This window comes from Amblyomma maculatum, chromosome 6 (genome assembly GCF_055883805.1).
Source record: "Amblyomma maculatum isolate TAMU_Amacu chromosome 6, ASM5588380v1, whole genome shotgun sequence".
Lineage (NCBI taxonomy): Eukaryota > Metazoa > Arthropoda > Arachnida > Ixodida > Ixodidae > Amblyomma > Amblyomma maculatum.
The window spans coordinates 55,013,435-55,039,241 of NC_139349.1; the positions used below are offsets into that span (position 1 = coordinate 55,013,435).

General features: G+C 44.4%; 1 protein-coding gene across 3 annotated transcripts in view; it reads right to left on the reverse strand.

The window, feature by feature from the left end:
• Positions 1-25,807, reverse strand: part of LOC146185778 (uncharacterized) — a 122,884-nt gene that overhangs the window by 32,091 nt on the left and 64,986 nt on the right. For all 3 annotated transcript variants that reach the window (XM_084606702.1, XM_084606701.1, XM_084606703.1), the window contains 6 exons: positions 10,461-10,566; positions 8,924-9,082; positions 5,969-6,083; positions 3,793-3,956; positions 2,246-2,363; positions 518-784 (listed from right to left, as the gene is read on the reverse strand). In XM_084606702.1, the coding sequence (XP_084462828.1) occupies positions 518-784; positions 2,246-2,363; positions 3,793-3,956; positions 5,969-6,083; positions 8,924-9,082; positions 10,461-10,566 (929 nt within the window). The remainder of the gene's footprint in view (positions 1-517; positions 785-2,245; positions 2,364-3,792; positions 3,957-5,968; positions 6,084-8,923; positions 9,083-10,460; positions 10,567-25,807) is intronic.

A 25,807-nucleotide genomic window follows, 5' to 3' on the forward strand; every position in this document is an offset into this window, starting at 1 on the left:
GCATCCCCATTTGTAAGTCATGAAGGAGATTGAATGAGCAGTGATTGTCCACAGTGCCTACATTTACACTAGCAAGTACGACCTGTAGGTCACTTTCGCAAGTGAATTGTTCAGAACAAGAGATCTTGAAACTGACCCGAATCCGGCACTTGACGATAGCTGGCCTTTCAGCAAGCAATTCTGCCTCGTATCTCGACTGGATGCAGAGACCACATTATCGCTCACTCTTGGACTTCATAAAATCAGCTGATCTTTTTACATTCATTTAATCATTTAATCGTTTCCTCATTCTTCATCTCATACCCTACTGATGCCCTGAGGCAATAAATATTGTTCAAAAAAAAAAAGAGAGAGAGATATTGAGTTTGGCTGCTACTGGCAACAAGAGAAAGCTTCACGTCACTTTCAAGCCAGCGCGTGACAGTTCCTTTTCAAGAATTGCTTTCAACTGAAACCACAGCCTAAGCGACTTGCAAGTGTGAGAAAACATCTCAAGCCTACATGCATGGTCTCTCACCATTCTGGTTTGGTTCGGCGATGCATGCTTCAATGTCGTGCAGGTAATCGCAGAAGTCCCGGATCTGTTCCAGGAGCCGCAACACCCGGGCCTCACGGCGGCTCTGACGGTCGTCCGGGTGAGCGTGCACAACATTGTGCAGAGCCTGGCTGGCTCGCAGTCGAAGCTCACGAACCACTCGTCGCTGTTCGGCCTGGCTTTCCTCAGATTCCCCCTCGCTCTGCTGGCTGTTGCCATGTAGGAGCTGAATTAGCAGCGGTAGGCAGCCTGGATCAAGAAGAAAGTGAAGATGGCACATGAGCATGGCTTCCAATGTGTCACTACTTCCCATCAACTGGTTTGAGTGTCCCATAGCTGTAGTAAATACTCCAGCAAAAGGACTGTGAAATCCATGAAAAAATTTAAGGCTGCTACTAAAAAATAAAAAAAAATATAACCGTACACTTGAACAATTTTGAAACATTTTATATTGAGACTTGACAACAACTGGTCAACTTCAGCGGGTAGAAAGTAAGCCACTGAAAGATGAATTCAAAAAAGGAAAATAAATTTCAGCTTTGGTATGGGGCATGCTGTTTAATGTCCCAAAGCAAAACGGGCTAAGAAGAATGCTGTGGAGAGGGCTCCTGATCAACTCTAGATCAATTTTGATCACCTGGAGTTCTTTAACGTGCACTGACGCCACACAGTACATGACCGCCTTGTGTTTCATCTCTATCAAAACACAACCGCTGTGGCTGTGATCAAACCCATACCTTAGGACTCAATCCCCTTCACCAAAGCCCCACTCAGAGGAGTCAAATTCATCTTGATCACTTTCTTGTAGTGTTTTGTTTTGTGTTTGGTGGTTATTTGCATAGCATTATCCATCATTCTGTTAGGCTGGCACGTAGTATTCTTATTCTCTCGCCAACCAGCTGCTCCTCACAATTCGTCTATTTGTTGTGTGTGCTAGTCTGCCATTTTCTTTCGATAGGTTTTTCTGGCCCACAGAAAATAGTGACACCTTGTTCCCTCTTGCGGACAGATTTTTTTTTCACCCAGGACTTTGTCAGGCCCGTGGCTTGTGGACATCAGTAACACTGTATTGGAGCTCTAACAAACTAGCATGGCCAGCGTAAAACAGAAATTACAATGGGAACCACATGAAGTGAGGAGAAGAAAACTGAGGCTAAAATTATTTCACAACATGTACCACCAAAGAACTGCTATTCATAAGGACAATTACATTTTCTATCCACATTATAGATTCGAGAGAACTGATCACAATTATAAAGTGCAAGAATTCAGAGCAAGAACAGACTTGTTTAAATCGTCGTTTTTTTCCACACACCGTTCGAGAATGGAACTCCCTGTCTTCATCCTGCATTCATATATCTGACAATGAAGTGTTTGCATCGTCTTTGTATCTGTTTTCTTCTTACGCATTGTAGAACTGTACCCCCCAACTGTAATACCACGTAATACCACATGTTGCGCTGTTGGTAAAAGAATAAATAAATAAATAAATAAATAAATAAATAAATAAATAAATAAATAAATAAATAAATAAATAAATAAATAAATAAATAAATAAATAAATAAATTGATCTGTAGCATTAACCCACTGACAATCGTATGACAACGCCCTTAGAGTAGCATGCCCCTGTCTTCAACGTCCCCCAATAAAACATTAGCTGCTGCCACAGGTTGAGTTCCGTGCAAGAGTACCGCCAATGTGACACTCACCCGACTGCCTCATGGCTAGACAACTCTCCTGGGAACCTGACATGGTGAGCAGAGTTCGACTCAGGTCTTCCTTGTCATGCGTTCCCAACATGGACAGCAGGGAGTACACCATCTCCACCTAAAGGACACATCAGAAAACAAACTTGATTCTGAACATTTACAGCTGTAAATCCAGTGGTGAGCCCTGCCTTGTCAAACAAAACAGTGAGAACATAGATTTAATATGAAAATCGTGAACACATAAAGAAAGAAAAAAACTGAAATTGGAACTATCCACCATTTTCAATTGGCACTCAAAAGCAAAATAAATCTCATAAAGCATAACATAAAACTTCGCCAGCTGCACTATGGAAAGTTAAATACTCATAGTATTTTTAAAAAGGAAGCAAGAAAGAGTTGTTACAGCAGAAAGCTCTGGGTTAATTCTGACTACTACCTGAAGATCTTTACCGTGTACTGATGTCATGCAGTGCACGGGCGTCTCGTGCATTTCCCTCCCACTGAGACGCAATAGCTGTAGCTGGGATTTGATACCTTGTCTCTGGGTTCGAAACCCGACACCACTAAGCAGCTGCAGTGGGTATTCTTGCATTTTGCACATCGCCTATGCCGCAAAGAGCAGAAAGGGATAAATGGCTGCCCTGTTAAAACTGAGGCAAAAGCTTTCGCATTTTATTTCTGTCTCAAGACTGCAGATGATGCTACCTCACTACAATGCAGTGTACTATGAAGAAAGTACACGGGGATAGGCACCTCTCAGATAAGATCGACCGGCTGTCATGCGATCACAAATAATCTAGCTGATCTGGGGTTAATCCTATTACACACCCCCTTGACGGCACGCAAGCAGTCGCAAGGAGGTTAACTACGATTGCTGTAGTTGTTCTCGTTGCATGTATATACTGTACGTGTTCATTAAGAGTGGATACATGTTGCAGTACTGCCTTGTCCGTGTTTGTTATTTTCTTCCAGCCTGTCCAGTTTGTGCCGTGTGTCTACTCTTATCGTGTACCAACTAGGCCAACAGTCGATTCTTCTGAATTGCGTTCATTAATTTGGTCACAGAAAATTCCAGTAAAATCAACAACTGATTTAATTCACTAAATTAAAGAAGAAAACTGTACAGCGATGATTTCACAGACGACCATTTTGTTCGGTGCCTCGCAAGCTATTATCCTCTGCTGGTTTGAGCGCCTAAGTGCCCTGGTTACCAGCTCTGGTCACGGCACCAGCACGCGCACACTAGCTCGCACGTGGTCACACACACACACACTTGCTTCCAAGCGTCCACTTGGACTGCATTCGGGGCGACTAATCAAGCGCCAACAAGGTGCACCTTCAGACCCCTTTTCGGCTCTGGAGCGTTTCTTTCTGTTCCTGACAATGACGTCTTGAAAAACGCTGTCGGTGCCATATCCTGGACGCTGGAGGCCCCCTTCGATGGACGTTTGATGCTTTGTTCTCAAGCTGCATACGATTGTAAGCCTGTCCAGAGTAGGTAAAGGTTTAGCAAGGAACTAGAATGCCACATCGCAGAAGACCAATACCTTTGAGCTCAGGTGACGAGAGTGCGGCCTGCGGCCACCATAGTAACTGGCACTCATCCCAGCACCCAGAGCTGGTCCTCCCATGAAGTCCTCATCCGAGAAGCCATGAGAGCTGTCAGCTGTCCCAGTGACACCCACACTGGTTGGCAGGCTCCTCCACAAAACTAGAGAAAAAAAAAAAAAAAAAAAGACACGGTGCAGGCGAGTAGAAAATGAGCACTGAGCACTGGACTAAAATAGTGCATTAAGCCACAAAACAGCCGAATGGTGATCTACTGCACCAAACAGTGAGAAAGAGTGGGGAGACTGGAAAGGTACCACAGACAAACATTTACAACTGCATTTTATTAGTTTAAAAGGTATAAATGCTAAATTTTGTTTGTACGTTCTTTCTTAACAATGATCCGCAAAAACTAGTAAACAAGAGTAACCAAGTGGAGTTCACCTAATAACTGAATTTTTCCTACCACGCTCTTTCAGGTCTCACTAGGCATATACCGCTGTAATTTTTAAATTGCAGTTTTATATGCCTTTGTAATATTCAAAGGCGCGAATAACATGCAAAAAATACAGTGAAGATGACAAGACAAAGCACCGAGCACTTCGTTTCGTCGTTTTTATTGTGTTTGTCCTCTGTTATTTGCGCCTTTGAATATTAATAATGGAATGTAACCAACTCGCCCAGGAACAAGTTCTCCTAATTTATATGCCTTGTATGTTTTATAATATTAAAATTGGTCTTAAATGGAAAAAGAATGTTCATAGGTATTTTCAGCAGGTGTTGAGAATTATCAAGAAAATGAGGGAAACTTCTTCGGCTTAAGATATAGTTTCCAGCCAGGACATATTGCACGAGCCCAGCTTTAAATGTGGCTTCAAATGCAAGAAAAATGGCAAAATGTATGCCGGTGCACACAGCTTTTCCTTACAGTTAACTTCAAGCCTTCTCACAGTACTAAAGCTGCTATCATTGCTATTGCAGAAAGGTTTCAAGACAGTCCTTTCTTAACAGTGCAAAAAGAATGTTTCAACAAGATGAAGCTGATATGATGATAAGGCTGACACTGAACCCCGGTGTGCCAAGACCTCACCCAAAGAGACTCACGTGACTGTTCTCTCAGTACCTGATAAATTACTGGCATTAATGAACAACTTCAGGGACACTGTTTGACGCTGCATCATTTAGGTTGCTAGCTGGAGATAAACAGAATGAAAAGAATTGGGTTTCACTATCCAAGTTGTTGCAGTAATTTCTACACTATGTACGAATACAGTGCTGTTTCAGTGACATGCATCTCACAGCATGGAGCAACAATGCCGTGCTGGTCATGCAAATCCCATGTTGGCAGGCCAGAGCATTATTGCGATGAGCTATATGAAATTCCAGCCTCAACTTCTTTTTTTTCTAGTTCCTCAATTTCCGGTGTCTACTAAATACGAATCTGCAAATTTGAGAGTTAATAAACAGGCACATTAAGCTGACACTAGCCTGACTTGTAAAAATCATGTATGATGTGTTTCGATTGAACCATCTCGGTAACACAAGCAAAATGATCAGTCTTTATTTCACGAGCGTCGTTTATATACGCTCTCATGGTGACGCAGCGGGCAATAAGCGGCACGCTATTTCTTGAGATGACGTCACGGCACTTGCTGCCTGCGGACGGTTGACGACACGCTTGCATGACACAGCATATGAGATGAGTGTTCACGCTGTGCTTGTTTACTTCGGTTACATTAAAAGTGCACTGTGACTGAATAAAACTTGAAATTTTAACAGCAATTTAACAGATGGTCTTAGGCAGTGATGGCAACCAACCTTTCGCACAGGTTGCCCATGCCTGAGCTATGAGTGAAGCATGAACAACACAACAATGCTCAACAAGAAGAGCCTTTCAATGTTTACACTGATGAACGGCAAGTATAAATAAAAAAATACTATACAATTACACAGGGCAAATCACTAATTTTCCAAACTGCTGAAAGAAAAAAGTGCCAAAGTAAAATCATCGGTCTAAATAAGATAAATCTTTACTACAGCAGGGAAAATCATTTTACCTACAAATTCGCGGAACAATTTGAGTGCTTAGGGGATACATGTAAAAAAAAAATAAAAAAGTCAGATTCACAACTTGGTGGGTGCAGGGAGGAAGGCTATACGGAGGCAGTAACTTACCTTGGTCATCGGCCCAATCCTCTAGGCAAAAAGGCCCTGCCATGTGCTCCTCTGCCGACAAGCCCATGCCATTTCTCAGCGAGATTCCTACCCCTGATGGACTCTGGGGTAACGACTGAAATGTCAAGAAGGCCACATGAAACAGCTTTAATTGAGCACTACTTAAAATGTGCAAGTTATTAGGCATCTAAATATTAGAGGGACCAAGCAGTGGCTTATAAGCATCCAATTTTTTTTAGTGCAAAGAAAAGCTTGCTTTTTACAGTGGCTATAGTTCCATAACTGTTTTGTCAGAAACGCCGTAGAAAAACTTTACTGAGAGTTCGTCGATCAGTGCACACGCCTTATTTTATGTAGGCTGATGCTGGAAACCATGAGCAGCGACGACGACAATTGGCGATCAGAAAAAGTGATATACTGAAATTTCACATAAATCTCATCTGCCAGACAGTAACTAGACATTTTTAGTGTAAAGAAGCATCCATACCAGTTTCCATACTCAAGGCTTTTTACAGCCTTGTCAGCAAAGTTTTGGTGGGCCGGGGTCAAACACAGGGGCTTTAGGTGTCACTGCTTATGAGAGCAGTTCAAAACACTGTGGCGCCATCTAGTGACAAATGCTAAAAGCATATCTCTTGTGGCTTGCTTACTTACTAGCACATCATAGGCAACACTAAAAGAGTGTTTGCTTTGTATTGAAGGATGCACCGGAGGAAGCACAAAATATGATAAAACACTACAAACACTACTGAAAGAAAAAAAGAACACTGTGAACTTAAGAAAATCAGCTATATTTTCCCGATACGTGGTCATGCGCTGCATCACACTGATAATGACAGATTTCACTGCAAGAGGTCACATTTAGTTTGTTTTATGTAATTTTCAATTGCAAATTAAAATTTTAAATCCTTGTTTCTTGGATATTGGACACAACTTTTTCATACCGCCTTACTCATGACACGATTTGGTCAGTGTTCGGCTCCTCCAAAAAAGAATTATAACAGTTAACAAAAATTAAGAAGGAATATTAAATAATTAGGAAAATGAACTTTCTAGCCGACATGCAGTGCCAAAAGTGAATAAAAGAATATATGCAACTGCACGCATTAGTCCAGCGAACTATTACAAAACGATGGCTTACACACTCGAATAATCAAGGTGCACGTACTGAGCAATATAAAGCAGCAAAACATCTTTACGCTGCATTCAACAGTAGCTGAAACTGAGACACATCCAGCAAGGTTTTTCAAAGCTCAGTGACCACTTCAATTAGTCACTGCAAAATCACATCTGTGCAAATTTTCAGACAATGACAACGTTTGTGAAACTCGCTTAGTGCCTATTTCATGGAGATATTTTTTTTTATGACTGTGCTTAGAAAAAAAGCTTGATAACCAGCTAATGTTTCACTTGCTGATGCAGAAGGGGGCACATAGCTTTGTGTTAGTGCTGTATTGCAAATGTTGCCAAGCCTACAAAGACATGACATCAGTAAAAGAGAAGCTCCCAAGACCATATTGCCTAACAAAAGCAATTTTGCATTGCCTATGCTTCTATACCATTACCAGTGTCACTTTGCTTCACTTCATTACCTAAAGAGCCCTCCTCGAACATTATCTCACATAGGAGATGCGATACATAGAAATATTCAGATCATAATGTAAGGAAAAATTATGGGGGACACTTAAGCTCTGCCTTTAAAGGACTATAGACATCTAATTTTTGGGTTTATATTTTATCATTTTTAATGATGCCCAAGACATTACTGTACATAGATCACCAAGTCACGTTCGTCAACGACTGCTGAATAATTTATAATCGAATTTCGTTTCTCATCTGTTTTGGATTCGGTTTCAACAGCCGAGCGATGGCTGTGACGTCACAGTCAAGTATAGGTCATGCGAGGGATGAAAATACAGCGATATAATCCTTGCTGTATCATTTTAATTCACTACAGTGATAAAGCCAGCCTGCCTCAAGAACAGGAACCACTAAAAGTGAGAAATGAGCGATTATATCGCTGCTTTTTCATGCCGCACATTAAGACATGATTGTGACGTCAGCCATCTCGTGGCTGTCGAAACTAAAACTGGGGAGAAAAGAAAATTCAATTATAAATTATTTAGCGGTCGTAGGCGAAAACTGAGTGCGGATCGATATACAGGAATGGCTTAAGCATCATTAGCAAGAAGGAAAATGCCCCCGAAATTTGGTGTCTACAGTCCTTTAAGGGTATGATGCGATAGCGTAGGCTGCCAGCTCACATATAAAGCCCCACTTTAATCAAACCATATCAATATGCCTGCGTGGCTTAGGGGTAAGGTGAATGCAAGGGTCCTGGCAGGCTGATTCTGATATCACGCTCTCAAGTGCAAGGAGAATCCCGAGTTGGCAGCTCCTGCCAAACGTAACATCAGGCAACGCTACGTCCAGTTAGTGCTCGGCCATGTCAGCTGTCAGCTACCACCTGCCAGCGCCATGCTCCTTTTTTTTGCTCACAGTAATAACGCCGGCGAACGGCCGCCGACACCAGATTTTCAGTGAACGAGGCCTTTAATGCTATCACGTTAAAATCAACTTTAATGAACTGTACGTGCACTGCGAACATAATTCTGAATTTGAACACTCAGCACAACGCATGAATTGGGAGTTATTCACATAAGTGCCCCTAGCTTATTCAATTGTAAGATGTTCCAAGCAAGTTATTTCTTCAACCTCTACAGTCATCAACAGTGATGCATCTGAACTGTGGTATGCCTCACATAATGCAGTAGAAACGACAGCAGCTAGAACACATCATTCCACTTCTTTGTTTTAAGTTAGCCCAAGCAAGGAGAGCAATGAATTGCAGTAATTGGCACGGCAACTCTGTGACAATCCATGCATAGCTCGACTTACTGGGTGAACAGTTCTAAACTAAAGGGATGCAATGATAAAATGACAAGTTGCACTCACGTGCCCGTGCAGATAATGTGAAGAGTCTGCCATGTTTAGTCTTGTAGTAAAGGGCCCAGTGCCGAAGCAGTCCATACTTCTATTGTCATGCGTGAAGTTGCTCGTGTGATGTAGGGACATGTCTTCACTTGGACTGATGGACACATAGTTACTGCACACCTGCACGGGATATGTGCTGCATCAAGATTTGTACACAATATATCAACCACCACATGCACCTTTGTTCTTATTTGATCTCCTGAATTATACTCATCAAGTTACTAGTTTTATCCATAAAATACAAATGAAACTTTCTACCTCGTGGTTACGAAATCCTTAAATGTGTATGCAACCGGCACATTAAAAGCTCATGACATGCAAGGCAACAACTGCATTACACCAGATAAAACTCACTGAATTTCTAAACGAAATTACCTTCTAAAACTGCACTGTGTTGAATTGCAAGGGTATGCAGCTTCAGAGTAATAAAAATATGCAAAGGCAACAGAAATCATAAATGGCAATCTATATGAATGTTACTATGCACATAATGTGGTATGCTAATCACAACTGATTAAATGACCTATATTTGACCTCTTCTGAGGCACAGCTCAATGCAACATGTTTCTTTTTGTGCATATGTACCATGTAAGCATAGAAGTACGCATTCTGTATTTCCTTTGTAACAATTAACTGCGCCGACTTTCCAACGAAAAAAAAGTGTTTTCCTTTTTCCACTACAGGTAAGAAGCAACTTGCACATAAATATATATATATATATATATATATATATACATGTTTCTTTTTGTGCATATGTACCATGTAAGCATAGAAGTACGCATTCTGTATTTCCTTTGTAACAATTAACTGCGCCGACTTTCCAACGAAAAAAAAGTGTTTTCCTTTTTCCACTACAGGTAAGAAGCAACTTGCACATAAATATATATATATATATATATATATCATCATCATCAGCCTGACTATACCCACTGCAGGGCAAAGGCCTCTTGCATATTTCTCCACTTAACCCGGTTATATATATATATATATATATATATATATATATATAAATATTGTTACGGGAAATGTGTGTACCTTTTTCCCAGAGCAAAGAAAGGAAATACCTGGGTCAATCATCAAACTACCGCTGGCTACAATAGAAACTAGAGCTGTCCTGTACAACAAAAAAGAAATGGAGCCAGGAAAATGATAACTTTGTCTGCTAATATGTGCAACTATGATGAATGTCTGGCAAGCACATTTTAAACAAACGGCCAGATTACAAAATTAACTACTCTGATTTCGTGCTCTATTATCCTTTTGTTACCTTTTTTGCAAGTCTTGTTTATCTGACTGTTTCGTCGTGCTAATTTTATATGCTCTTTCATATGTAAGTATGGTTGTTAAATGTTCATATCCCATCCTTTACGTAATGTCCCCAATGAAACCCTTAAGGGTTAACAAATTATGTTGATTTGTGCAACTTCACTCATAACGCATTTCAAGTAAAATTTCCTTGATGCTAGTGTCCCCTTTCTTTGTTTTAAAGTGAAAATACCTGAAGTCCCGCTGCTCGAGAACTCTTGTTATCAGTGCCGAAGCCTTGTGCACCTTGCCACACCTCAAGTCCGTGGTACTGCTGAAGATGGTTTAGGTGGTGCGAACTGCAAAGGACAGAACAAGAACACAGCCACATGAGTTTCGTCAGCCAGTGCTATCACCAAGGCACAGTTAAAAAAATTAGTTGTGGTCTAACTCTGGTTAACCCTAGTTGAATTGCGATAGCATTGGTGGAAGCTTCTTTTGCCTGGTACATTACTCCCCTATCACACCCTATCAGTGTAAGGTGCTACATTATTGGGGACACTTAAGCTCATCCTTTAAGGGTATGACGGGAGAACGTAAGCTACCAGCCCACAAATAAATGACAAGGGTTCAATGCTGCTGAACTGAAGTGGATCGAAAGGATTAGCTGTGGGTGACCGAGTGTTCTTTGTCTTCTTCATCTTCTTTGCGGCTGTTCAAGGTCAAATGTGGCCCTTCCTGGGACTATGCGACAGGCCGAAACCTGACGTAGTATTGCTATCGTAATCAAATTTTGAACGAGTAGAAAACATTCATGAACTCTATGCAGCATAAACAAAATGCCACTACTAAAACATATCATAAAACATATCATAAAACTATTTAAGCAAGCAGAAACACCAGATATCCAGCAAGCACACATATCTTTCATTACCTCGTGCGAACAATTAGTAGTGTGTGTGAGTGTTCAAATGCAAAAAAGCCATTGGGTCCAATCGCGCTTTCCTTTTGGAAAATTCCCAGGTGTGTTTTAAAAGGTTGGCTCTACTGCTCACATTCATCAAGGTCATTTTAAGCTGCAATTTGACCTTGAACTACAGGTGTTGATAAGCACATATGCTATGCCATATGTAGATTGCCATGGAGAGGAGGAGTGAGGACAGTATAGTCTTGGGAGCCTCTATATGGTGGATGGTGCAAAGGTAAGGAGCTGTATCTGTCACACTTCCTGGTGGGCACCCGAACTGTGCTATAAGGAAAGCTAGGAGGAAGAGAGTGAAAGAAGAAAGAGAGAAAGAGCTACCATAGTGGAGGCCTCCAGAATAATTGTGGGGGATCCCATCAATCTGCACCCGCGTTCGGACTAGAGAACGAACGCCATTTTTAGGGTGGTGCTATAGGTGTCGTTGTGGCTGTAGGAAGATGGGAAAGAAAATGCGGACAGAAGAGAGAAAGTAGAGAAGAGAAGAGGGAAAGAAAGACACCCCCTCCCCCACAACAGCCGTTGGTGGCGGATGACGGCCTACAACAGATAAAAATTGGTGGCCGCAAGTGGCGTTGACCTACCAGTCCCAGCCCTGTAGGGCCAGGAACAGCCACCCTTCACCACCTCCCTGGTGCTAATTTAGGTAAGAGTGGTGCAACCTGGTGCCAGATTTGGTGGGTTCGGCCATTATTAAAGCTGTTCAGTTAAGTCGCGGCGGCCCATTAAATTTTCTTTCTTTTGGAGCCCTCCCTTATGGTAGCTCTTTTTTCTTTTAATACCTCCTTCTGCCCTTCCTTTAATGGCATGGTTCAGGTGTCCACCTGGAAGGTCACAGATACTGTGCCTTCCCTTTCTTCTAGACCAATTTACAATTTTACTAATAAACATAGAAACTGCAGTAGTTTACTACAGTGATCACAAGACTTCATAATCGTCACAACATAAGAAATCAATGAAATAAACACTAAAATCAGCCTTGTGTCTTATATATCAACAGAGCTATGCCTCGACATGTGGTCCAGCAGTGTTGCACCCCTCCAGGTCTTTTTAAAAACATTGGAATGCCAGGAAAATTGAAATATAATGTTCCAACTGGAATGATCAAATAAAATGTTCTAACTAGTCCAAATAGTTGAGTCAAGGCCGCAGGTGGTTTTGGTTCACTCAATCCACGATTGAGAGCAGCACAATCATGGTGTGGAATTGCTCTTGCCACATGATTGTTCTTGTATTTTGAGGGCTTTCATTGGAAGTCAGAAAAAAGTTACACGTGAAGCTTTCTTTATCGCAAATAAATGCAATGGGGGTTTCTGAAGGTGCCCTCCAACTTTCCAAGTACTATTTATTGTCTAAAGTCAATAATTAATAAATTTATAAAATATAATCTAATTAATTAATTAATTGTTCCAGGAGTAAAAAATTGTGGTGCACAAGACGGCTGACTATATATATATATATATATATATATATATAGAGAGAGAGAGAGAGAGAGAGGAAATGAGAGACTCGTTAGGATACATCAAAAGAAGCCAGAAGTCTGTGAGAGTAAACGTAGGGGATATCTTTCATTTATATATACTTTTGAAGTTGATATTGACCAGAATTAGTCCTGTAACAATTTTAGGCAGAAAGATAATTAATTTGAAAGTGGAAGGAAAAAGAAAATTACGGCCGATTTGCATAGTTACGCACTGCTTAGGCGCGGAGGTAAGCACAAGCTGCTTCATGACGCGGCGAGCGGCTCGGAGCTGAGATCCAGGGAGCACCGCGCGTGCACGTCTGCTGTCCGTGAAGGCTGAGGAGTCACTAATGCGAGGGGAGAGATGCCGAAGTTGAGGACGAGCGGCACACGACTGCTCACCCCGGAGTAACACACGTTTGTGCAATGCTGCCCAGTAACGGCCGCCACGCCCGCAATTAACACGCTCCTCTCTCACTGCCTTCTAGGTGCATCTATGCGACCATTCCATCTCCTCAGTGCGTCGCCACTTTCCCTTCCTCCTTTTCAAGCACATGGAGAGAGGGATGGACAGAGAGAGAGAGAGCAGCTTCTGCTGCTGCTGTGCGGTCGCTCCGCCTCCTTAATGCTGAGCCGCACGACGCGCGCGTCGTCATCTTCTCCTTCTCCACTTCGAGCTCTCGAAGACAGAGAGAGTGAGCGGCTTCGGACCGACATCGGCGAAATCCGTGATTGCGGCTAGTAGTGCTACGCGCTAAATTTAACTACGTGCCTATGGTGGGAGCCGAACCCAAAGCCTCCGAATGTCGCGTCCAGTGCTCTTCCAACTGAACAACATTGACAGCTGTCCCACCTTCCACATTCGTGGGTATTTATGTAGGCTGTAACCGAACCTTGAGATACAGTACCTGAGAGTGTTCACTAGCGCCACCCCATCCATAGCGGCGAACGAGGACCGTCTGGTGATACCGCGAGCGTCACGTGTTACGTGATCATAAGGGAGGACGGAAGCTGTGCGAGTAGAGTTACTGTATATGCTACATATACAGTAGCTCTTTGTGCGAGAACCCTCTTACGCCATCTTTTGGCCTCAAGGCTGCCAGAACCGATCGAGACCCTCGCAAGCTGTTAAGCAGAGAATTGAATTGAGGGGCTCGTTATGATACAATGAAAGGAGCCAACAGTCGCGAGTCCAAGGTAAACGAGGATATATACTACCCCTCCCTCCTCCCAGGTCCCCAGTCCTCTCTAGGCATACCTGGCTAGCTTCTCGCGAGGAGGATCAGCTCAGCCTAGTGTGGCAGGCAAACCTCATTTCAGCCGTTGATTTCTGCTCTGAAATAAAGTGTTTTACTAGGTACTACTGAAATTGATATTGACCAGAATTAGTCCTGTGATGATTTTAGGGAGAAAGATAATCAAATTCAAAGTAGAATGAAAACTACGCGCTGATGGTATGGTGGTAAATACCAACTTCGAAAGTATAAAAAAAATATCCCCTACGTTTACCTTGGACTCCTTTCATTATATATATAATGAGCCCCTCACTTCCTCCATTCGAGGGTCCCAGTGCAGTCAGCAGTCTTATGACTATGGGACCCTCGTCTGCATTTTTATGCGCTTTGTATATATGTTCAATCTATTAAACTTTCACTTTCAATATATATATATATATATATATATATATATATATATATATATATATATATATATATATATATATATATATATATATATATATATATATATATATATATATATATATAATCATCGTCTCATCATAACCCAACATCGCAAAGACAAGCATCATATAACTGAAACAGACGCAGCGTTCAGGAAGGGGAGAAGAAACATTTGCTGCCCTGCCCGATATGCATCGTGTTTGCGTATGTGGATAGCGAGGAGCCTCCACGCATCACCAACGAATGGATCATCACTCATCACTCGGCGGCTGAGAGCCGCGCGCCTGTTTCCACCGTTTCCTGAATGACATATATGAGCAACGCTGTTGGTGGTCGCACGGTCGAGCCCGAAGAGCCTGAACTCTGTGCTAGAGCAACGATCCAAAACTCACAACTGAAAAAAGGCAGAGAGACGAGCATGGTTCAGCGAACCCACCGCTCAGCTCGCCCGTACGAGACAGCAGAGTCTCGCGATGTCGCGAATAAAAAGCACCCAATGCCTGTCTGAGAAGCACTCTCTGTTGCAGAGGTCGGATTTCGCGCGCGCCTCCGCCGCGCCCGCCGGGCTTCCTGTGAGCTGTTTCGCGTCGCGCGTGCGCTGCCGCCGGTGGTTGTAGGCGCGGCGAGACAGTTCCAACTTCCACGGACTCGTCGTCGGTTGTAACAGTCGAAAAAAAGCAAGCGGGCGACTGTGCTCCAAGGGCTCTTTCTAATCGAGGAGCATTCCCCCGAATCTGTGCACTAAACTGGCCCGAATATCTACCCTTGCCAAGATCTATAAACGTATTTCAGATCTATCATCATCATCATTATCATCATCATCATCAACAACAACAACAACCTGACTATACCCACTGCAGGGCGAAGGCCTCTCCCATATTTCTCCACGTAACCCGGTTTCAGATCTTATTTCCGGAAGGAGGAGGAGGAGGATTGATGTTCTGGTTTGGGATGGGAGAAAGGGGGGTAACGTGGTGCTTTCAACTGTCTCCTCTATTTCCGGAAGCCTTTCATCGCAATGGCGGTTCGGCCATGGCTGCAACTTACAGTAGTTGAAATGAAAAAAAAAAAAATGAAGCAAAGCATATGTGGCTGCCTTTCTTGACTCTTGAGTATATGTTCTGAGATGAGGAAGCCAACTGTGCATAGCTGCAAAGAGGTGCTTCAAGCAAGGAGACTAGATTCCCAAAGGTGCTTGTGAACAGCAGCGTCAAACAAAACCACACCTGAACCGGCTGCTCCTTCTCTAGGCCTACTTGATCGAAGATCGAAGATAGATATTTTTCACTCTGCTGCGGTTTCGGCTTTGTTGCATCTAAAATATCAAAAGCAACAGCGAGAATTCAATTAGATTCTGTCTCTCCTTTCTCCTGAAGTCTTGTAGGGCAGTCAGTGCCTGGACGAGAGGATGGCCGCAGGGCCCATGAAGTTTTCCATGCTAGGGTATCTTGGACAGAACGAGCAAATTTAAGCCGCACATTTCTGCTCTGCGGCAGTATAACAAGGCGAGAATCCAGCTTCCCAGAGAGTTTGGTTTGGTTTGTAGGGTTTAACATCCCAAAGGGGTTCAGGCTATGAGAGACGTCGTAGTGGAGGACTCCGGAAATTTCGACCACCTGAGGTTCTTTAATGTGCAATGACATCGCACAGCACACGGACGCCTCTTTGTTTCACCTCCATCGAAACGCAGCCGCCGGCGGTCCGGCTCGAACCGGGTACTCCGGTACTGTAGTCGGGCATCATAACCACTGCGCTGACGCGGCGGATTCACACAGCACACATAATTTATTTTGGTGCAGCGGAGTGCGATGTCAGTGTGCGTTAAGAACCCCCGGCGGCCGAAATTAAAGTGGAAACTTTAGTACGCGACATATGTCTGCATGTTCTCAAAATAAAATTGAAATTCAAAAGAATGTTTCTTGAAAAAATGGTGAGTGTTCTGGACGGATTGAGCCTTGTGATACGAGCGAAGGCTCCGATGGTTTTACATGACAGAGCAAGGTTTACACGGCTTGAAGGTTTGAATTAGGGGAAGAGTGGACGCGATATCTTTTAACACCGCCGTTTCATTCAGCCATCTATTTATATATTCTTAGGTTGGTTTTCAGGGGAAAGGAAGGCGCAGTATCTGTTTCACTTTTCGGGACATCTTAACTATTGGTCAAGGTCATTCAGACACAGCTAGGCGAAATTCGAAGTTGCAGTAGTACAGCTGACGCTTTAAAACTACAGCACCTATTTCAGCCATGGGAAAAGAAAAGCTCCGAGGACACATCTGTTAAGGTATTATCATTTGGAGATATTTCAAGGGCAAGGAAGTGAAGAGCGACAGAGCAATCTTTTTGAGTTTTGTGCCCCTACTTAAACAGAACAACGCGTAAGCACAGGGAACGGTCACTTAACACGTTGCGCCGTACGAAGGCGGTCCCGCTCCGGTTGTCTATTAATTAATTGTTCCGCTCTCTCCATACCTTCCTCAATGCACGGTAGCCCTCCTCGTTTCCTAATCCCCACGGTAGCAACACTGAGGGTGGTTGTCGTAGTAACCCCCTCCTGACCCCCCCGCCCCTCACATTCCTTTCCTCGTTTCGCCGACTACCATGCAGAACATATCGCCCGCCGCCACTAATGCTTGACAGATATCGCTGTGGATTCTGGAGCGATCGTTCTCTTCCGCACGGCATGGGGTACACTGATGGTTTGGCATGCACAAAACATCTTCATCGTTCTGGTATTGCGGGCACTCGTCTCTTTGGGTCTGCATGTTCGAGAAGGTGCTGTATCCGTAGTTACACTTGCCTCTTAGACAACTGAGCTGGCCCAGAACCTGGCATAAGTACCAAGCCTCAACTGTGGAGCCGCGATACCAGCCACGGTTTCTGAGAGGTCATCATCATCATCATCATCATCATCATCATCATCAGCCTGATTATACCCACTGCAGGGCGAAGGCCTCTCCCATATTTCTCCACTTAACCCGGTTCTGTGCTAGCTGCATCCACTTGACCCCTGCGAACTTCTTAATCTCATCCGCCCACCTAACTTTCTGCCGCCCCCTGCTACGCTTTCCTTCCCTTGGAATCCAGTTTGTTACCCTCAGCGACCATCGGTTATCCTCTCTTCGCACTACATGTCCTGCCCATGTCCATTTCTTCTTCTTAATTTCTACTAGAATGTCGGTAACTTGAGTTATTTCTCTGACCCACTCTGCACGCTTTCTATCTCTTAATGTTACCCCTACCATTTTTCGTTCCATAGCCCTCTGGGTTGTCCTCAACTTAAGTAGAACTCTCTTGGTTAGCCTCCACGTTTCAGCCCCATAGGTGAGTACAGGCAAGATGCAACTGTTGTATACTTTCCTCTTGAGCGATACCGGTAAGCTGATAGTCATAATCTGCGAGTGCTTGCCAAATGCGCTCCATCCCAATCGTATTCTTCTTGTTATTTCCTTTTCGTGGTCCGGATTTGCGGTTACTACCTGTCCTAAGTAGACATATTCGCCTACTACTTCCAGTATTTCGCTACCTAATGTAAACTGCTGTTCCTTCCCGAGGCTGTTGAACATTACCTTAGTCTTCTGCATATTGATTTTCAAGCCTACCTTTCTACTTTTCCTGTCTAGGTCATTAATCATTATTTGCAGTTCATCCCCCGAGTTGCTTAGCAAGGCAATGTCATCAGCAAATCGCAGATTACTGAGGTGTTCTCCATCTACCCTTATCCCTAACTGCTCCCATTCCAAGTCTCTGAATACTTCCTCTAAACAAGCTGTGAATAGTACTGGGGAGATTGTGTCTCCTTGCCTAACACCTTTCTTTATGGGAATTTTGTTACTTTCTTTATGCAGAACTATGGTTGCTGTGCAGCCACTATATATATCTTCCAGCACTTTCACGTACGGCTCGTCTACCCCCTGATTTCGCAATGCCTGCATCACCGCCGAGGTTTCAACTGAGTCGAATGCTTTTTCGTAATCAATGAATGCTATGTATAAGGGCTGGTTATATTCCGAGCATTTTTCTATCACCTGATTGATGGTATGGATATGATCGATAGTAGAGTACCGTTTCCGAAACCCTGCTTGATCCTTTGCTTGATTGCAGTCTAAGGTTGTCCTGATTCTATTAGCGATTACCTTAGTAAATACCTTATATGTAACAGACAGTAAGCTGATTGGCCTGTAGTTTTTAAGGTCCTTAGAGTCCCCTTTCTTGTGAATGAGGATAATGTTTGCATTCTTCCATGGTTCCGGTACCGTCGATGACACCAGGCACTGCGTATACAGGGTGGCCAGTTTTTCTAGCACGATATCCCCCCCGTCCTTCAGCAAATCTGTAGTTATCTGATCCTCTCCAGCTGATTTCCCCCTTTTCATAGTTTCTAGTGCTTTCTTGACCTCGTCCTTCGTCACAGGTGGAACGTCTGACTGTTTTTCCCTACCGGCAATCTCATTACGGTCCTGACTGCTTTGGCTACTGTAGAGATCTGTATAGAACTCCTCGGCTACTTTGACTATCTTTTCCATATTAGTGATGACGTTGCCCGCCTTGTCCCTTATCGCATACATCTGGTTTTTGCCTATGCCCAATTTCTTCTTTACCGCTTTAAGGCTTCCCCCGTTCTTTACAGCATGCTCAATTTTCTCCATGTTATACTTCCTTATATCGGCCACCTTGCGCTTATTGATTAGCTTTGATATCTCGGCCAATTCGATCTGGTCTTTCTGAGAGGTAAACCTTGGGGAACCATATCGAATTCCTCGTTGCCTCTCGCCAAAGAAAACGTTTTCTAGCTCCTTCGCACAAGTGGCAAGCAGAGAAGTCCAAACAACACAATCCACAATGTGTGCACTTCCGTGGCAGACTTCAATGACTTTGAACAAGCTGCAGTGCTTCGGGATCGCCAAATACATTAAAAGAAAAAAAAAAGTGATAACAAGCCAATGCTTACGCGCGCTCGCGACCCACATGTGCGCAGTCCGAGGGCAGGACTTCAAGCGCGGTACTTTACTGCGTTTTATATATATATATATATATATATATATATATATATATATATATATATATATATACTTGCTTTCCGCCAATACGCTGCAGAAGCGCCGTCTTCTGCAACAATGCATTTATCGAGAGAGCGAGAGGAACAGGAAAGGCTCAAGTTCTGGACCGTCGGGTAACCTCGAATCGGCGGCGCCAGGTTTCTGCTCTGATAACTGCCTCTCCTTCGATTACGATGTGCTGCTGCCTCCCTCGATGGAGGGGGACGGGAAAGGGGGCGCGGTGGGTTGACGAGGGGCTGGAAAAGGGCCGCGGAAGCCGGCATAAAAAGGGAGGGGGAGGGAGACACGCGAGTGTAGCAACCGCATTCGCGGGCGGCAATGACCTACAAGAGGAAGAGTAAAAAGAAATCAGAGGGAGATAGAAAGAAAGTGACAGGGCGTTGGGCGCCAGAGCCACGCGCGAATAAAACGCATGCTTTATAACTGCGCCGACATCAACGAGCGCCGACAGTCGAGTAAACAACTTCGCAGGCGGCTGTGCAGTCCGTGCAAAGATATATATATATATATATATATATATATATATATATATATATATATATATATATATATATATATATATATATATATATATATATATATATATATATATATATATATATATATATGTGTGTGTGTGTGAAGGAAAGAAGTCAACAGTCGGCGAGGCCAAGGAAAGCATTGGGGATTGTACTTTGTCTTTCTTTTTTATTTTTACTACGGTAATCACATAAATTAGTAATGTAATCTGTTTTAGGGGAAAGATAAACACAAAGTAGAAGGAAAAACAACGTGCCGATGGTGGGGACCGAACCCATGAGCTCTAATTTACGTGATTACCGAAGCAAAAATAAAAAAAAAAGAAAGACAAAGTACAATCCTCAATGCTTTCCTTGGCCTCGCCGACTGTTGGCTTCTTTCCTTCATGTATTATAACGAATACCCTCATTTCCACTATATATATATATATATATATATATATATATATATATATATATATATATATATATATATATATATATATATATATATATATATACTAGTCACATTTTTAGGATTCGCGAGGGCCCTAACGCTCAGACAAGCGGGGGATATTTCTGACACTGTTTTTCAAGTCCCGATGGCTGCCAACCCTGGAGGTGCCAGATGAAACATAATTGGGCACTGCAGGGAATACCACTTGTCAACGAGAGGTCTCTACTGATAACCCGGAGCAGATCGGCAACCATATACTTCAGGCAATTTGATGAGTTAAGGAAGCGCCGATGATACACCAATTTTCCGTGCAGCACAAGTTGCTACACCGAGTACTTTTCAGTAGCGAAATAAAAGGTCCGGGCCTTGATTTTTTTTTTTTTTTTTCTGACCACTCCAACTCCGCAAAACTTGTTCGATGTCTGCTCCATTTTCAGGAACTACATTTAGACGTTCTGGTGCAGCGTCATCCAGCTGCTTGAGCTCCGGACTCGAGTGCATATACGCCTGATGCCTCATAAAGCGACGTATATAGGAACTTCGTGAAGTCGATCTCTCCCACTGAATCCTGATGAAAAGGCCAGCGGTGCTTCTCAACAACAGCATTTTTGGTAATATTCTCTCTCTAGCAAACCACCAGTCGCTTCTGAAGCGGCACGCCCAGTGGCCGTGTTGCATATTTACCATCAAAATATGCCTTCAAAGCCGAACTGCTTGAGATGTTCGTCAAGTCGCTCCTTGAAAACGCAAACGTTAGCAGCACCGTTTCGGCGACAACACTTCTTTTTACGGCAAAACAGCTTACAAGCAGTCGCGATAATACACGGCAGACCCATCTCCGATGAATCAGCTCCGCTCTGGCTTAATCAATCCAGGGGCGATACATTAGCCCCGCTTCGGGTTTAGAGCAGAATATCGAGCAATTGGTGCAACAGTGGCCGCCCTGTATGAGGGACGCCATAGCGGATGTAGCTGAGAATTCAAAATTATAGCGAGTTTTAGAATAGGGGAACCCTGTCGTTTAAGGACATACGGCAATCGCGGGGCGACAATGCGCACGCGCGGAATGCTGCGATGAAGGGTGCGGTTTTCATAATTACACTATCTCCCTAACCGATATGGTCTCCCTATTCTAAATCTCGCTAATACTGACTAAATTTATACTTCTTTTTACTTTTTTTTCTTATTGTCACAGCGAAATTTCAGCATACACAAGCATTTCCATAATTGCCTTAATGTAAATGCGGCTGCGCAAGCCCGCTATCGCTCCCGCAACCTCTTTCCCAGTTGCAGAATTAAAGCAGCTGCGAGCACTACGGAAGGTATTAGAAAACACGAAATAGGAGGAGGCAAACCAGAAGCGCGAACAAGCAGGGCTAGTGGCGCGAACAGCTGAAACGCAACCGAGCGAATCCGGGAAACCCAACGCGGTCGCCGGCAATTCTCGTCGCACAGATAACAAACAAATGCGCGCAACCAGTCCGCCCACCAGCCCGCTTCCGATCGCTCGTTTAGGCCGGCATTAACGATTTCTCGGTAAAGCGCGCGTACAGTATAGGTTAGCTCCAGGCGAGGCCAGCCCTTTTCGTGTAACGTATGAGGCGGCGTGTTGCTGTTGAACCTCAGCGCCCGCTCTATATGTATCGCACACACACACAAGAAAAATGCGGAGCACGAGGACAGTGGAACAGGGTATAGGAGAGGACGGCAAACCACGCAGACTGCATGCAGAGCAGGTATTAGTCCCAGAGAGCTTCGACAGTTGCGAGTCCGTCCATTGTTTTTTGGATGCCGCCTAAAAGGGTATTGTCGGTGTCACCTCCCGTTAGGAACAGGTCAAGCGGTACAACGGGGTCACGCTTTCACGACACGCACTTTCGTTCCCTCTTCCACGAAGCTGCGGGCGTTCAATACGCGCCCTCCCTCCTCTCCTTTTCATTCATGCAAGGCAATCGTAGACGCTTAGCATAAGAAACTTCTCACGGATAGCCATTCGCCCAGAAAGAGGCGAGATGTCCGGAAGCGATAGAAGGCGGCCGCTCGTTATTGTTTTCCATATGCGCGTCAGGCTAGATTCCCGCGAAGATTTCAGCCACACAGAGGCGACGCCGGGCTCTCAAGGAGACACGTCTCTAATGGGCCAAAAATAAGAGGCAGCGGAAAGGAGGCCGCCAGAACGGTTCCGCCGAGTTAAGCGTGACAAATAAAAGAAGCAAGGCGCAAACTGAAGAACCGGTGCAGCCAACCAATGCAGTGTGGCCGAGGCAGCAACACTGCCTCAGAGTGTCTCGAGCACCGTTGCACATTGGGTACGTGTCGGCGCACAGAGCAGCTTGCAGTGCCACGGCTCGATGCGAGAGTTGCTCAATCCGCGATCCACAGTGATAATGATCTTCAGTACACCGTGTTCAATATGTCACGTTCTTGTTTACTCCATAAGGCGAAAATAAAGCAAAAAAAAAAAAAAAAACGGGACTTACTTAACACATGTGCGCAATTCACGAAAACAGAATTATTCGCATTATACCGTTGGAGTTCTTATTTAATCCTGACCTGTATGGTTTGTTGTTACTTCCTAACCCATGTTGTCATCATAATATAAAAAAAAAATTACGCACACTTCGGTAAGGGATATATTTGGCACATCCGGTGGACAACAGCGTGCATGCATTCGTGACCATTGACACTGAGATGTTGGCGTCCCAGTCCTTCGAGGGGAGTGGGGAAATGGAGAGAAGCAAATTAAACTAGAGGGGGAAATCAGACCACCTACACCACAGGCTCTACGCGCGACTGTGGTGTTGTAGAAAAGGCCCCTACAAAATCGGGTAAGTGTGGTAACGACGAGTCGACGCGCGAAGCATCGACGAGTGTTAAGTCCGACAAAGGCGCATTGACGCGAAACATATTCATACAAGCTCAGAGCAATGCCTTCTGCATCACCACCACTTTAAAACTAAAGAGAAGTCACTAATGCTGTTCAAACATCGATCAAACCGGAAGTGCAGGACCTCGAATGCAGCACGCAGGTAAAGAAGAGCAAAAGTTTACATACTCCAGGTGGTGACCGGATGTTCTGAAACAACGGCCCCCTTTCGGGCTCCGGAAAATGACGCTCCGCAGCTCCAAAGCATCCGCTACATGCAGCACGCCCGCGATCCTTTCAAGCTTGGATGGCTGCTTGAAAAGGAAACCGCGTCAAGGAACCCAAAAGCAGTACGCGTACATGAGTAACACGACAGCTGCGGCGCTTGGCGGGCAAGGACACAGAAAGTGCGAGGTCATAAAAAAGCGTTCAGGCGATTCTCCCACCGAGCCAGCTCTCATCTTAGTACCGTAACAGTTGTATCAGCCGGGTGAGCAGAGATAAGACGGTGCCAACGAGAAGCGAGTCGTCCGAAATGTGGTGCATGCCCACAAAGTCGCGCCTTTGTCAAACGTGCGTGAAACTCTGGGCTCCACACGGTCGTAGCGATCAGTTGCACGCCTGGGCGACAATACAGCCGCAACAATACAGATTCGACCGAAAGATTACGTGCATGAAAGATTCGTTCCCCGAACATCTTCTATTGTCGTCAGCTGCGTGTCGACCAAAGAAAGAAAAGAAATTAACGCTGCCTGTTCAACTCCACTTCGCGATATCTCAGACCTCCCTTCCTGAAAGGCATCCATATCGCTTCAAGTGGTCGAGTCTGCGAACTGTCCCAAGAGGCGATGCTTCAAGACGACGTCACAACGCAAACAGAGCGCAGGTACTGACCGTCACGTATAGAGTATGAAAAGCTATACCGAGAACTGAGGCACGAGTGGTTTTACCGATGTAAAACGCTCGCAGCTCAGCAAGGCAGACCCATTGTATGCGAGATGTTAAGGAAAGTGCCTGCAATACTCTAGGAGAAAGCTCCAAGAGACCCTGCCTGGACAAGCAAAGCTACACTGTGCGGACCACTGATCTCCACTAGCGGACAGCTGCAAGCCTTTGTCGGCGCCCCGACATCTCGAGCCGCGGCCCTTTATACTGCGGACAAAATACCTATCGGCAGAAGCGCGCGCGCAGCGAGTACAGGACGAACACGATAGCTAACTTATCCACGATAAACAAAACATGTAGGCAGTGACCGTAAACAAAACAGACCGCCAGTGAAGGCGGCGAGGAAGGTTCGCAAAAAAAAAAAAAAAAAAAAATCTCCGAATGGATCAACTAACAAAATAAACTGCATAATCCAACACAATCCGCCAACTGTAGCCGATCATGGTCTCGACAGTTGCAGTGCATGTAGTTTCATACACGCTCAGTATGCATTCCTCTATTTCACACTTTGACGAAGCCCCTGGCATCGCGCAGTGCCCGATCGACCTCCATGATCGACCCACGCGGCTGCCGAGGCATAAAGGCTTGTCTTGGCGTTTGGGGGAAATAAAAGCACCGACGATATAAAAGAGCCGGCGACCTCGTCGTCGAACAGACAGACAGACAGTTCACCTTCATTTTCTCTTTCTCGCCTCTTCATTTTGTTTTTATACGTGTGCGCTTGTAGCGTGTTCGCATGCTTCCTCGATGGTGCCGTGCGTGAACGCTTCAACCCCGCCTGGCCACCGCGGTCAAAGAGCGGTCGGTCTTCGAGGAAGTGCGCGCGCGCACACACTAGCACGCACGAGACTGAGGCGCCAGAGTGGATCAGAGGTGTGTGTGCTTTTCACTCCCCCTCTTCCACCCTCCCAGGCTGCCCAGAACGCGACCCAAGGTGTCCCGCGCATAGCACGCGTAATCCCCAGAGTAAACTGACGACGAACAAGAAGCACAAAAATGAAGGGAGGCCGAGACGTGGAAGCAGACTAATTGAGAGCGCTTACCTCGTCATCAAGGTGCCTCTGCCCTCCCCCTCCCTTCTTAATCGAGACGATGGCCTGAGATCACGGCCAGCGAGGGCAATGCACTGCTTAGGATGCCTGCGTCAACACTGCGTATACTTTCGCCCTGCGGACAGATGTGACGCAAGGTGGCCAGCTGGCTGCGAGGATGTATTTCTAACGTTTTGTGTATATATGAACGAGTGTGTGATGAATGGCGAAAGAAATTTGTGAAAAGGACAGCTCTACGACGCATGAACGGGTTCAATGAGCAGCTACGGACCGATGAACACGTAACCAAGCGAACCGCTAAGTATACGCTTGTCTCGCAAATATATATATATATATATATATATATATATATATATATATATATATATATATATATATATATATATATATATATATATATATATATATATATATATATATATATATATATACATTAACGGTCGAGAATGAGGCAACACGTACGATCTCAAATGGTTCCCAGTGCTTGAAAACTGAGCACAAATAACGCTTCCCATTCAATGTCAGAGAGGAAGGTGGACGAAGCACAGTTATCGTCGCGAGAATTATTTGGTTCAGAGCAGCTTGATAACGCGGATAT